At 37.7% G+C, this 11936-nt stretch overlaps 2 protein-coding genes across 2 annotated transcripts; both read left to right on the top strand.

Moving 5' to 3' along the window:
* On the top strand, window positions 1–1032 carry LOC102268849 (trace amine-associated receptor 3). The gene has a single exon (XM_005887734.2). It carries the CDS (start codon window positions 1–3, stop codon window positions 1030–1032), a length of 1032 nt encoding a protein of 343 aa, XP_005887796.1.
* Window positions 1033–10047: 9015 nt separating this feature from the next.
* On the top strand, window positions 10048–11091 carry LOC102273471 (trace amine-associated receptor 4-like). The gene has a single exon (XM_005887749.2). It carries the CDS (start codon window positions 10048–10050, stop codon window positions 11089–11091), a length of 1044 nt encoding a protein of 347 aa, XP_005887811.2.
* Window positions 11092–11936: the final 845 nt, after the last annotated feature.

Genomic DNA, 11936 nt, shown 5'->3' with positions numbered 1-11936 from the left:
ATGGATCTAACTTATATTCCTGAAGATTTATCCAGTTGTCCAACATTTGGAAATAAATCCTGTCCTCCCACCAACCGCCATTTTCATATTCGAGTAATAATGTACTCAATTATGATCGGAGCCATGTTCATCACTATCTTTGGAAACTTGGTTATAATCATTTCCATATCACATTTCAAGCAGCTTCACTCTCCCACAAATTTTCTGATCCTCTCCATGGCAACCACAGACTTTCTGCTGGGTTTGGTCATTATGCCATATAGCATGGTGCGATCAGTAGAGAGCTGCTGGTATTTTGGGGATGGCTTTTGTAAATTCCACACAAGCTTTGACATGATGCTAAGTCTGGCCTCCATTTTCCACCTCTGCTCCATTGCTGTTGATAGATTTTATGCTGTGTGTTACCCTCTACACTACACAACCACAATGACCATCTCCATGATAAAGTGGCTGCTTGCATTTTGCTGGTCAGCCCCTGCTCTTTTTTCTTTTGGTTTAGTTCTATCCAAGGCCAATGTTTCTGGTATGCAGAACTATGAGATTCTTGTTGCTTGCTTCAATTTCTGCGCACTTGCTTTCAACAAATTTTGGGGGACAATATTGTTCACTACATGTTTTTTTACTCCTGGCTCCGTTATGGTTGGTATTTATGGCAAAATCTTTATTGTTTCCAAACGACATGCTCGAGTTATAGACAACATGCCTGAAAACACAAAGGGGGAAGTGAGAAAAAACTTATCCAAGAGAAAGGATCGCAAAGCAGCCAAGACCCTGGGTATAGTAATGGGAGTGTTTCTAGCTTGCTGGTTGCCTTGTTTTCTTGCTGTTTTGATTGACCCATATCTAGGCTACTCCACTCCCATGATAGTACTTGATCTTTTAGTGTGGCTTGGGTACTTCAACTCCACTTGCAATCCTCTCATTCATGGCTTCTTTTATCCATGGTTTCGGAAAGCTCTTAAATATATAGTGTCAGGAAAAATATTTAGCTCCCATTCAGAAAGTGCAAATCTGTTTCCTGAAGCACATTAATAAAAAGGCCATTACAAGTGAATGGAGTATTGAAAGTGAGATTATTATAATTTTGACCTGAAGCATGTACGTTACATCCCCAGGTCACTGCAAATATTATTTTATTAAATTTCAATAATTCTAGATCCAAGAATAATTTAATAATATAATTCAAATATATAGGTTCAAATTGTGTCTTGAAGCATAATATTCAGTAAGGACTACTTCATTCATTACGGTTTTTATTCCCTGTACTTGTTACACGCACCATGAAATTAAGACATTTGCTCTTTGAAGGAAAGCTATGACAAACCTAGGGAGCGTATTAAAAAGCAGAGACATCGCTTTGCTGACAAAAATCCGTATAGTCAAAGCTATGGTTTTTCCAGTAATCATGTATGGATGTGAGAATTGGATCATAAAGAAAGCTGAATGCTGAAGAATTGATGCTTTTGAACTGTGGTGTTGGAGAAGACTCTTGAAAATCTCTTGGATTGCAAGCAGATCAAACCAGTCAATCCTAAAAGAAATCAATCCTGAATATTCATCAGAAGGACTGGTGCTGAAACTGAAGCTCCAATACTTTGGCTGCCTGATGGGAAGAGCTGACTCATTGCACTCATTAGAAAAGACACTGATGCTGGGAAATATTGAGGGGGCAGGAGGAGAAGGGTTGGCAGAGGATGAGATGGTCAGATAGCATCACTGATGCAATGGACATGAATTTGAGCAAACTCTGGGAGATAGTGGAGGACAGAGGAGCCTGGTGTGCTGCAGTGCATGGGGTCACAAAGAAGCGGACACAACTTAGTCACTGAGCAACTATTTGTTGGTAGAAAAGCAAATGTGCATAATAAATGTATAATTGGTAGCCAATGAATATTTTTATATTTACCAAAGAGTATTTATTAACCCAATTTGACTGCTGGTCTTGAAGTGAATATTTTAGGCTCTGTCCAGGAAGAGACATGTTAGGTTGTGAGAGCAAGGCCAGGATCCTTCTTCCTGAGAGTCTCAGAAGACCATGGACATGATCCTATTATGCCACTCCCTTCACAGATGAGGACATTAAAACAGACTTGAATCCCTTCAGTAGTAGATACACTTCACATCCAGTGATTGGGCTGCTCTGTTTGGCTTCCTTCAACTTTTAAAACTTTTATCTGTTTCTCTACTTTTGAACAATTTCCTTACTCTTAAAAACTTCATGCTCTGTGTGTTAGAGATAAGAAATTATTCATGATATTTGTTAAAGACTGTAAGGCAGACTATTCAAGGAAAGCTTCTACAATAGGGTTTTTTTTTTTTCTAATTTTATTTTTAAACTTTACATAATTGTATTAGTTTTGCCAAATATCAAAATGAATCCGCCACAGGTGGTTTTTGTAGTAAAGTAGAGAGATCGAATTCAACTCTAACAAGGTTCAGTGGGGATTTGTTCCCATGGGACTGGGTTGTGAATAGTGCATTGAAAATTATTAAGAGGAAACATCAAGGAGTGTTCTTGCTAGACTGACTCATCAGAATTCTTGCTGAACGTAGGGCAGAGTGATAAGATAGTGAGGCTAGTCAGATACCAAGAGTGGGGGAGTTTTTGCTAAACTGACTTAGCAGGATTCTTGCTCAATCTAGAGTCTACCACAGCAAAGAAGGAAGTCCAAGTTTGGCTTAGGCAAGCAGAGGAGTCATAGGAGCTTGATTAAAATTTGATCAAAGGAGAGAGTCTTTGTCCTGTGTGTGTGTGTCTGTGTCTGTATGCTTATGCCCATGTGCTTCTCAGGGAAGCAGGATTAGGAATTTTCCAAGTGGGAAGGGAGCAGTGTAGGGATGGCCAGCTTTAGTATGTACAACATTAGCATCTGATTATTAGACTGAACATATAAATCTATCTAAATATAAATGGGACAATCTATTAGAATGGACTTAGCTAGTTTCATGAAATATATAGCCAAGAGGCTATAGGAAAATTGTCTACATTCACTGAGATAGATATTGGATACTCAGTAAAGGATAAGAATATTTACTTAGAATTGATTCTCAGCATACGCCTCTTCTCTCACCATGTTAGCTAGTGTTCTTGCCTCCCATTTTACAGCTTTGCAATCTACTCTGCACAATTATCTCAAGTTGACACTTTCCTCTTAAATATCTTACATGGTTTCCAAGCTAAATCCCTTCTGCTTGTCCAAGCCTTCTCCACGAACTCTGTGTAGAAAGCATAGGTTTGAATTAGGATGTACAAGGTCTCTTGCCCTGGAGTGTCTAATGGATGCCATTTTACCAACAGGAAGCACTGGCAGGAGATGTCAGGATGGAAGGAGGGGCAATCAGGGTGCTTAGGCCACCTCCCTGCCAAGTTACCCTGGGGCTGGCTGACTCCTTCAGGAAAGGCCATTCAGACTCTTTTTCCATACAGCCATCCTCTAGTGCTCCTGGTACCATCCTCATCTTCTGTCAGTTCCAGCCAAGGTAATGCTCCTGTGCTCAGTCGTGTCTGCCTCTTTGTGACTTGATGGCCTATAGCCCACGAGGCTCCTCTGTCCATAGGATTTTCCTACTATTGCTGCCCTGAGTGCTAGAATTTTCTGGCTGGTTTCCTTAAACACTGCCCACATCTTTGTAAATAGCTTCTTTCTTTCTTCTTCTTCTTTTTTTTTTTTTAATTAAACTGTCCTCAATCATACAGGTTGATTGCACCATCTGTTTCCTGCGGGACCAAGAACGAATGTAGCTTTTCATTGTTTTGAGATAAAATGTTGAAACTCTCCTCAAAGACATCAGGTCTGTATAGGCCTGACTTGGCCTTTCTTTGTGTTTCTACACAAAGTCACTCTTTGTGTAGAAACTAAGTTTCTATACTTACTCACTCTTCTGAAGTCTACCCTCCTCTAAAGGAATCACTGGCCCCCTAATAAGTCATCCCCCCTTTGTTGGCCCTACCTGAGGGCGATTCACCCTCCTCCACTTGGCAAACTTCTTTTTCTTTTGAAGATCAGTTGTCATCTTGAGATTTCTGGTGTCCTTTTGTGTATAAAAAAGAGTAAGATAATTTTGGCTTTAAGAATTAATATTTTATTCAGAAAATAATATTTAAGAAATTAGCTCTTCTTTTAAAATTTAACTTATAATTTCTATTGAACTTTATTTAACTTAGAATATAAGTTATTCTACACTTAGTAAATTTTCACAACATCTTTTAAGAAGCAGTAAGAGACTTAGGTAATTGAATTCCTTCAATATTTTTATTTACATTTATCAAATTAAAATTTCAAGGTCACTTTTTGAAAATTTAATTGTTAAATATACATAAAACATTCCCCAGTACCTAGCTCTTGCAAATGTAATGACTTACAAATATGATAAATTTAAAAATCTTAACAATTATCATAACTTTAGTAAACTTAGCAAACTTTACTTCTTACTCTCAACTTAAAAATCATGGCTAAATCAATGATTTAATGATGTATTTTTAAGTGGGAATCATAAAGCTTTTGTAGTAAATGCTAAATTCCCTTAAACATTGCAAATACTGAAAATGACAAATGTACAAAGATTACTTTTAAACTGAGCACAAACTATATTAATACTATATGGTTGATTTGCTTCATCTACCTGGGAAGAAATTTCTAAAGAGAAGTTTTGTAAACCCAGATGAATGTGCAAAGAAAACAGTATTTTCTTATCATTCCTATTCATTTTATGATGAAAATCCTTAGAGGCTGTAAAAGTTAATTTTGACCAGTTAATTTAAACATGGATAATTTGATTCTATTTTTTATAAATAAACTTTGATACCCTCTAAACATTTTGGGCTCCAAAATCACTGCAGATGGTGACTGCAGCCATGAAATTAAAAGACGCTTACTCCTTGGAAGGAAAGTTATGACCAACCTAGATAGCATATTCAAAAGCAGAGACATTACTTTGCCAACAAAGGTCTGTCTAGTCAAGGCTATGGTTTTTCCAGTGGTCATGTATGGATTTGAGAGTTGGACTGTGAAGAAAGCTGAGCGCCGAAGAATTGATGCCTTTGAACTGTGGTGTTGCAGAAGACTCCTGAGAGTCCCTTGGACTGCAAGGAGATCCAACCAGTGCATTCTAAAGGAGATTAGTCCTGGGTGTTCATTGGAAGGACTGATGCTGAGGCTGAAACTCCAAAGCTTTGGCCACCTCATGCAAAGAGTTGAAAAAGACTCATTGGAAAAGACTCTGATGCTGGGAGGGATTGGGGGCAGGAAGAGAAGGGGACGACAGAGGATGAGATGGCTGGATGGCATCACCAACTCGATGGACATGAGTTTGGGTGAACTCCAGGAGTTGGTGATGGACAGGGAGGCCTGGCGTGCTGCAATTCATGGGGTCACAAAGAGTCGGACATGACTGAGCAACTGAACTGAATTGAACTGAACTGAAACATTGGGTATTTAAAATATAACAGTTCTGTGGTTTGATGGACACCAATACAGTATACTAACACATATATATGGAATTTAGAATGATCGTAACAATAACCCTGTATACGAGACAGCTAAAGAGTCACTGATGTATAGAACAGTCTTTTGGACTCTGTGGGAGATGGAGAGGGTGGGATGATTCTGGAGAATGGCATTGAAACACGTATAATATCATATGAAACGAGTCGCCAGTCCAGGTTCGATGCTCGATACTGGATGCTTGGGGCTGGTACACTGGGACGACCCAGAGGGATGGTATGGGGAGGGAGGAGGGAGGAGGGTTCAAGATGGGAAACATGTGTATACCTGTGGTGGATTCATGTTGATATATGGCAAAACCAATACAATATTGTAAATTTAAATAATAAAATAAAATTTAAAAAAATTATTGTCATAAACTCCCTGAAGCTTAGCACACCGTCAGAACTATGGTGCACTAGTGAATACACCGTCTCCCAGTGACTATGAACATACCCACATGATGATGGAAGTTTCCCCTTTTCCTTTGGTTGGTTTGAAGCATGGTTCTTATTGCCTTTTGTTTGGGCTCAGGAAATTATAGACAAAGCACTGCAGTGTGAATGAGTATCACTGATTTGTACATGGCAGCAAACGGGAAAGATATATAAATTAGTCAAATTTTCACAAGAATTAAAAAACTCACTATTTGAAAACATCTAGCATTTGGAGAAGGCAATGGCAACCCACTCCAGTACTCTTGCCTGGAGAATCCCATGGATGGAGGAGCCTGGTGGGCTGCAGTCCATGAGGTTGCTAAGAGTCGGACATGACTGAGCCACTTCACTTTCACTTTTCACTTTCATGCATTGAGAGGGAAATGGCAACCCACTCCAGTGTTCTTGCCTGGAGAATCCCAGGGACGGGGCATCCTGGTGGGCTGCCGTCTATGAGGTGGCACAGAGTCGGACACAACTGAAGCGACTTAGCAGCAGCAGCAGCAGCAGCATTTGGTAATAAGTATAGTGAGCATTTGTTGGATTTTAACTCCTTCCTTTGTTCCTCCTTCCCACCTTTCCTCTCCCCCTTTCAATCTTCTCCACTTTTGCTTTGTGTGAGGCTAGTTCTTGGTGCCCCTTTGAAATCATGGAGATCATAGCACAAAACTTTTATTCTCCCAGAGCCAATTCTCTGGTGACTCGATATAGCATTTCTGCTGACAACATGCTGAAGTTGTTAAAAAAAACACTCCTGTTAATAGCACAACCCAGGTAATGCAGCCACAGGAGGCATATTTTGTGTATAAATACTGATGACAACACAGACTGCCAGGAGCCTACCAATAAGATCTCAGGCCTAAGTGTATTTTCTGGGGGAAAATCATCAGGGGAGAGAGTGGTGAAGCATAAGGCTCATTTGCATGGTAAGAAACCTTAGCACAACAAATAAATCACTTTTCAACCATGTTAGCTCCAAATTACCAACTTAGCCAAACAAATTCCAATAAGCAAAAGAAGAGTATCTTGAAAGAAAAGATCAGATATATGTATTTATGTTTATATGTATGTGTTTATTTATTTCAAGTAAAATAAATATTACCAAACCTAAAATATTAATCTATAAATTCTACAAAGTATAAGATCTATAAAAATAGATTTGGATCATTTTTAAAAAATCACTGGAATTCTAAAGAGGCAATTCTAAAGATCCACAACAGTAATTTCTCACATCTAATTCACAAGTAATCTGTCTTACCTAGGAAATTATTGTTTGAGTGAGATAGAGCAAAGCAAGACAAAATCATTGTTTTCAGAAAAACAGTCTCAGAGGTGGAGTGTTTAAGCCTCATAAGCAGTAAGAGGAGAAAAATCATTCCTGATAAAGCAAATATAAGTTTTCTCCTTGTTTCTTCCATTTCATTTGCAATATATTATTGAGCTTGTTGGATATTTTCCTTCTTATTTGAGGAAAATACATATATATTAATAGACTTTTAAATATTTAATACTTGAGGAAAATTATTATATAATTTCTTTTTCATATTTTCCTTGAAATTCTGAGAAAGTTCTACATTTTTCAAAATTATTATTTCAGTGTCCTTGAGTCTGTTTATCCATTCTGTAACTTTTTCCCTGAAAGAATGAAATTTGAACTAAAAAGTAATACAGTTTTTGCTTCTCTCCAGAACTGCTAGTAAATATTTCTTTTTACCTCCTGGTAAAATTAACAATTTTCTATACTTTCCTTAGGCCATTCTTTGCAGTGTTGTCATTAATTTCATCCTTTTTTGAAATGTCAGTAATTTAAAAAAAAATAGGTGTAACAACAATGTCCCATGATAAAAGTCAGATGCCATAGAGGAGTTAACTTTACATTATTAAAAATTACTGTTATTAAAAAATTCTTTCCTGGAGGTGAATCTTCAGTGAAAAGGAATCTTTACTTTGTTAAGTTTTTAAATAAAATCCTGTGCACTTAATAATTTCCTTCTTTTTCTTCTGGACTATTTTCTTTTTTAACAAAGCAGTAGACTAGTAGTTATACTTGCATTTGCTTATTTATTTTGCAACTTTTAACTAAGACGATAAAAGCTTAATTATCTTTGATATTCTCTTAACAAATCTTCCATGTATTAACTTTTAAAATAAACGTGTTTTATTCTATCCTTTTGTCTTAGTATGATACTTAAATGTTAAAATATTTCTCTAATATATACAACCATTCATCAGAAGCATGAAATAATACTATTAATTTCTAGCAGCTGTTTCATAACTTGTCTTCCAAAATAAAACAAACAAAATTCACTTTACAAACCTAGGAGGTTAAATTATATCAATCCGTTGTTCACGGACTTTTCCAGGCAAGAATACTGGAATGAGTTGCCATTCTTTACCTGTAGGGAAGCCTATTAGTGACAAATGTATAAGTTATTTTGTGGTAATTGTTAGATATTTTTCAAAGTAATTTTTAAAATAATTAAAAAAAAATTTTAATTCACAAGAGTAAAAGGATAAAAATAATTTTAAAAGTTCATTTATTAAAGAAGGTGATTAGGTATTTAAGATTTTATTATATGAATATCAGAGTTTAGGAACCAAAATGATAAGTAATCAAATAATTAGTGCTGGATACTCTGCAGTTTAAAAAACAGTTGAATAAATCTTTGTCTCCCATATGTTACTCTCTACATTTTGGTTTCTCAAGTTCAACTCAGTTGCATAATATTGGAATGGTTTAGTTAAAATATATCTTAAGAAAAATACTAGTCTAAGAAATTAATTCACTATACCCAGAGCAAATAAAATGTGCCATAATGTTAAGGTTTCAAATAATGCACATTGGAAAAAAATTGTTAACCTATGGTTGCAAGTATTGTAAATGTAAATATTATCTTCAAAGTTACATGTATTCTCACTAGTATCTTTTCCAAGTAAATCTGGCAAGGACTTGCTGGTGGGTTCATTTTCCCAATGGACCAGTGCGTCTTAATCTATTCTCAGGCTAAACTCCATTCTCCAACCTGACCTTAGATCTTATGAATGCTTGTCATTGGTCATCAGAGTTACACATCCAGTCCTAGCTCTGGAAAAACAAGTCAAACCCTTGTCATACTCCAGATGAGTCAGTCCCATTATTTTCACATTTTAAGTACAACAGCGTAAATTACATAAAGTAAAATCAATGAGCACCCTATATGTCAAATTTGTTATCAATGTGAGACTTAAAGTCTGTGGACGAGATGACGTTAACTTGAAGGTGAGTTTATAAATGAATGTGGCTGCCAAGTGGAAGGAGACAAGCCAGAGAATTTCACAATCTATCATTTGAGATATTTCCCACCCCTCTTTGGAGGCAATTTCTGTATAATTTTGTAGGCTTTAGAGTATTTTTAGTTAAATATATTGTTCTAAACTCTGAAATCTATATTGACCACATTGAAGAGAACAATATTTTCTTAATTGAAGAGTATGTATTAAATGGCAGGATCCAAAACATTTGCAAATATTCACAAGAGAAATTTTAAAAAAAGAAGAAGATGCATAATCTTTAGATCACAATTATTGTTTAAACTCAGCATTAAAGAATACTTCCTGAGGTCCTGGTAATTCTTGAGGGGAATTATCCAGTAAATCAAATTGATTAATAAAAGTGGGACAGGGAAAAATTCTTGATCTGCCCATGTCTTCAGAATCCTGAATAAGGACAACATATTGGTACAATCAGAACATGCATTTACCTGGATTACTTAGGTGGTTTTAACTGGGTTATTTAGGTGTTGGGTGACAATATTCATTTAGTTGTATTTAGTCCCTTTCTAATCAAGGGATGGTCCTTAGACTAATAGCACTGGCATTTCCCAAGAGCTGGTGAGAAAAGCAGATTCTTAGTCCCCACCCCAGAACTAGAATCTGTGTTTTGAAAAGATCTCTAACTGATTCATATGCACATTAAAGTTGGAAGCAGCACTCACGGTCAGTAGGGCGCTTATCCCAGGATTGAAAGTGCAGTTAGTTGGACCTCTCTGAAAAGATGCACTATTTTTATTGTTTTTCCTCTTTCTTTCACAGGAAAGAGAGGAACAGTATTTATGCAAAAGACTCATAGTACCCACAAGACAAAGACAATGAATTCACTGGACCTTTGGAACCCTTCAGAAGTACAATTCTGCTTTGCTCTGGTGAACAATTCATGCCCTAGAAACACGAGGTCTGGGCTGAGTGCCTGTGCCTTGTATGTTGTCATGATCAGTGCCATAGTAATGACCATGCTGGGCAACCTGGTTGTGATCATTTCCATTGCCCACTTCAAGCAGCTCCACTCCCCCACCAACTTCCTGATCCTCTCCATGGCCACCACTGACTTCTTGCTGAGCTGTGTGGTCATGCCCTTCAGTATGATCCGGTCCATTGAGTCCTGCTGGTACTTTGGCGATCTCTTTTGCAAAGTCCACAGCTGCTGTGACATCATGCTCTGTACCACTTCCATTTTCCACCTCTGCTTCATCTCAGTGGACCGCTACTATGCTGTTTGTGACCCTTTGCATTATGTCACCAAAATTACCATCTCTCTCGTAGGAGTCTTTCTACTCATCAGTTGGTCTATTCCCATCTTTTTTGCTTTTGGCCTGGTATTCTCAGAATTAAACATAATTGGTGCAGAAGACTTTGTTGCAGCCACTGACTGTACAGGTTTATGTGTGCTGATATTTAACAAGCTCTGGGGGGTGCTGGCCTCCTTTATAGCCTTCTTTCTCCCTGGGACCGTAATGGTGGGAATTTACATACATATTTTCACAGTAGCCAGGAAGCACGCTAGGCAAATTGGCACAGGTTCTATGATGAAACACATTGGGTCGGAAAGCAAAATGAAGGCATCAACCAAAACAGAAAGCAAGGCCACCAAGACTTTGAGCATCGTCATGGGAGTATTTGTGTTGTGTTGGCTGCCCTTTTTTGTCTTGACAATCACAGACCCTTTCATTAATTTTACAACGCCTGAAGATTTGTACAACATCTTTCTCTGGTTGGGCTATTTTAATTCCGCTTTCAATCCCATTATATATGGTATGTTTTATCCTTGGTTTCACAAGGCGTTGAGAACAATTGTCTCAGGAATGATCTTCCACCCTGACTCTTCCAACCTAAGCATATTTCCTGCATGTGCTTAGGTAATGCTCTCCATTTTCTACAATTCTTTCCTACTAAGGAAACTGGATGTTCTTTCTCCCTAGAGGTAAGGGAGTGGATTGACTAGACAAGGATATTCTTCCATTTGGTGTAATAGACACCCATGTATTAGTCACTCAGTTGTGCCAGACTCTTTGTGACACCATAGATTATAGCCTGCCAGGCTCCTCTGTCCATGGAGTTCTCCAGGCAAGGATACTGGAGTGGGTTGCCATTCCCTTCTCCAGGAGATCTTCCTGACCCAGGAATCAAACCCTGCATTGCAAGTGGATTCTTTACCATTTGAGCCACCAGCTGATGTAATAGACACTTAGGTAGAAGCAATAGATCTAGCCTTCTGGTTATACCAGGGTTCCCAAAGTGGTCAATTTCTGGGGTTCTGGGAGACCTCCAGTAAAAAGACACTCTCTCCCAAGACTTGTTGACTCCCGAATTTACAAAATTAGAGATTTAGATTTTCACTCCTTTGGCATGTCAGATGGGGATCTTCTTTTTATCCTGTAAACATCAAAAGAGGAGACAGTTGGACTTCACACTTTTAATAGCCATGTAGAGTTTATCTAAGTCTTTCTTGAGATTATTACATTTTGGGAGAGTGGGGAGAGCTTGAGAACACTGTGAGGCTGAAGTACAGAGCATGTGAGGACATGGAAAAGGAGAAGGAAGCAGCTGCAGTCGCTTCCAGTTTTACTGATTCTGATTTAATCTCTTAAAAAAGATTTCAAGTGGCTTTTGCAATAGTTTGATAAAACTGGACTGTCTCATTAAACGAGCAGAATGGATAAAGAAGGATTTTAGGAATGTATTCTTTCTCTAACATATGTTT

The sequence above is a fragment of the Bos mutus genome, chromosome 9, assembly GCF_027580195.1.
Source record: "Bos mutus isolate GX-2022 chromosome 9, NWIPB_WYAK_1.1, whole genome shotgun sequence".
NCBI lineage: Eukaryota > Metazoa > Chordata > Mammalia > Artiodactyla > Bovidae > Bos > Bos mutus.
Note: the sequence above shows the minus strand (reverse complement) of the source record. Positions and strands in the feature narration are given on the sequence as shown.

Excerpts from the sequence above, each read along its gene's own strand:
- LOC102268849 (XM_005887734.2), top strand. The coding sequence starts at position 1 with ATGGATCTAACTTATATTCCTGAAGATTTATCCAGTTGTCCAACATTT.
- LOC102273471 (XM_005887749.2), top strand. The coding sequence starts at position 10,048 with ATGAATTCACTGGACCTTTGGAACCCTTCAGAAGTACAATTCTGCTTT.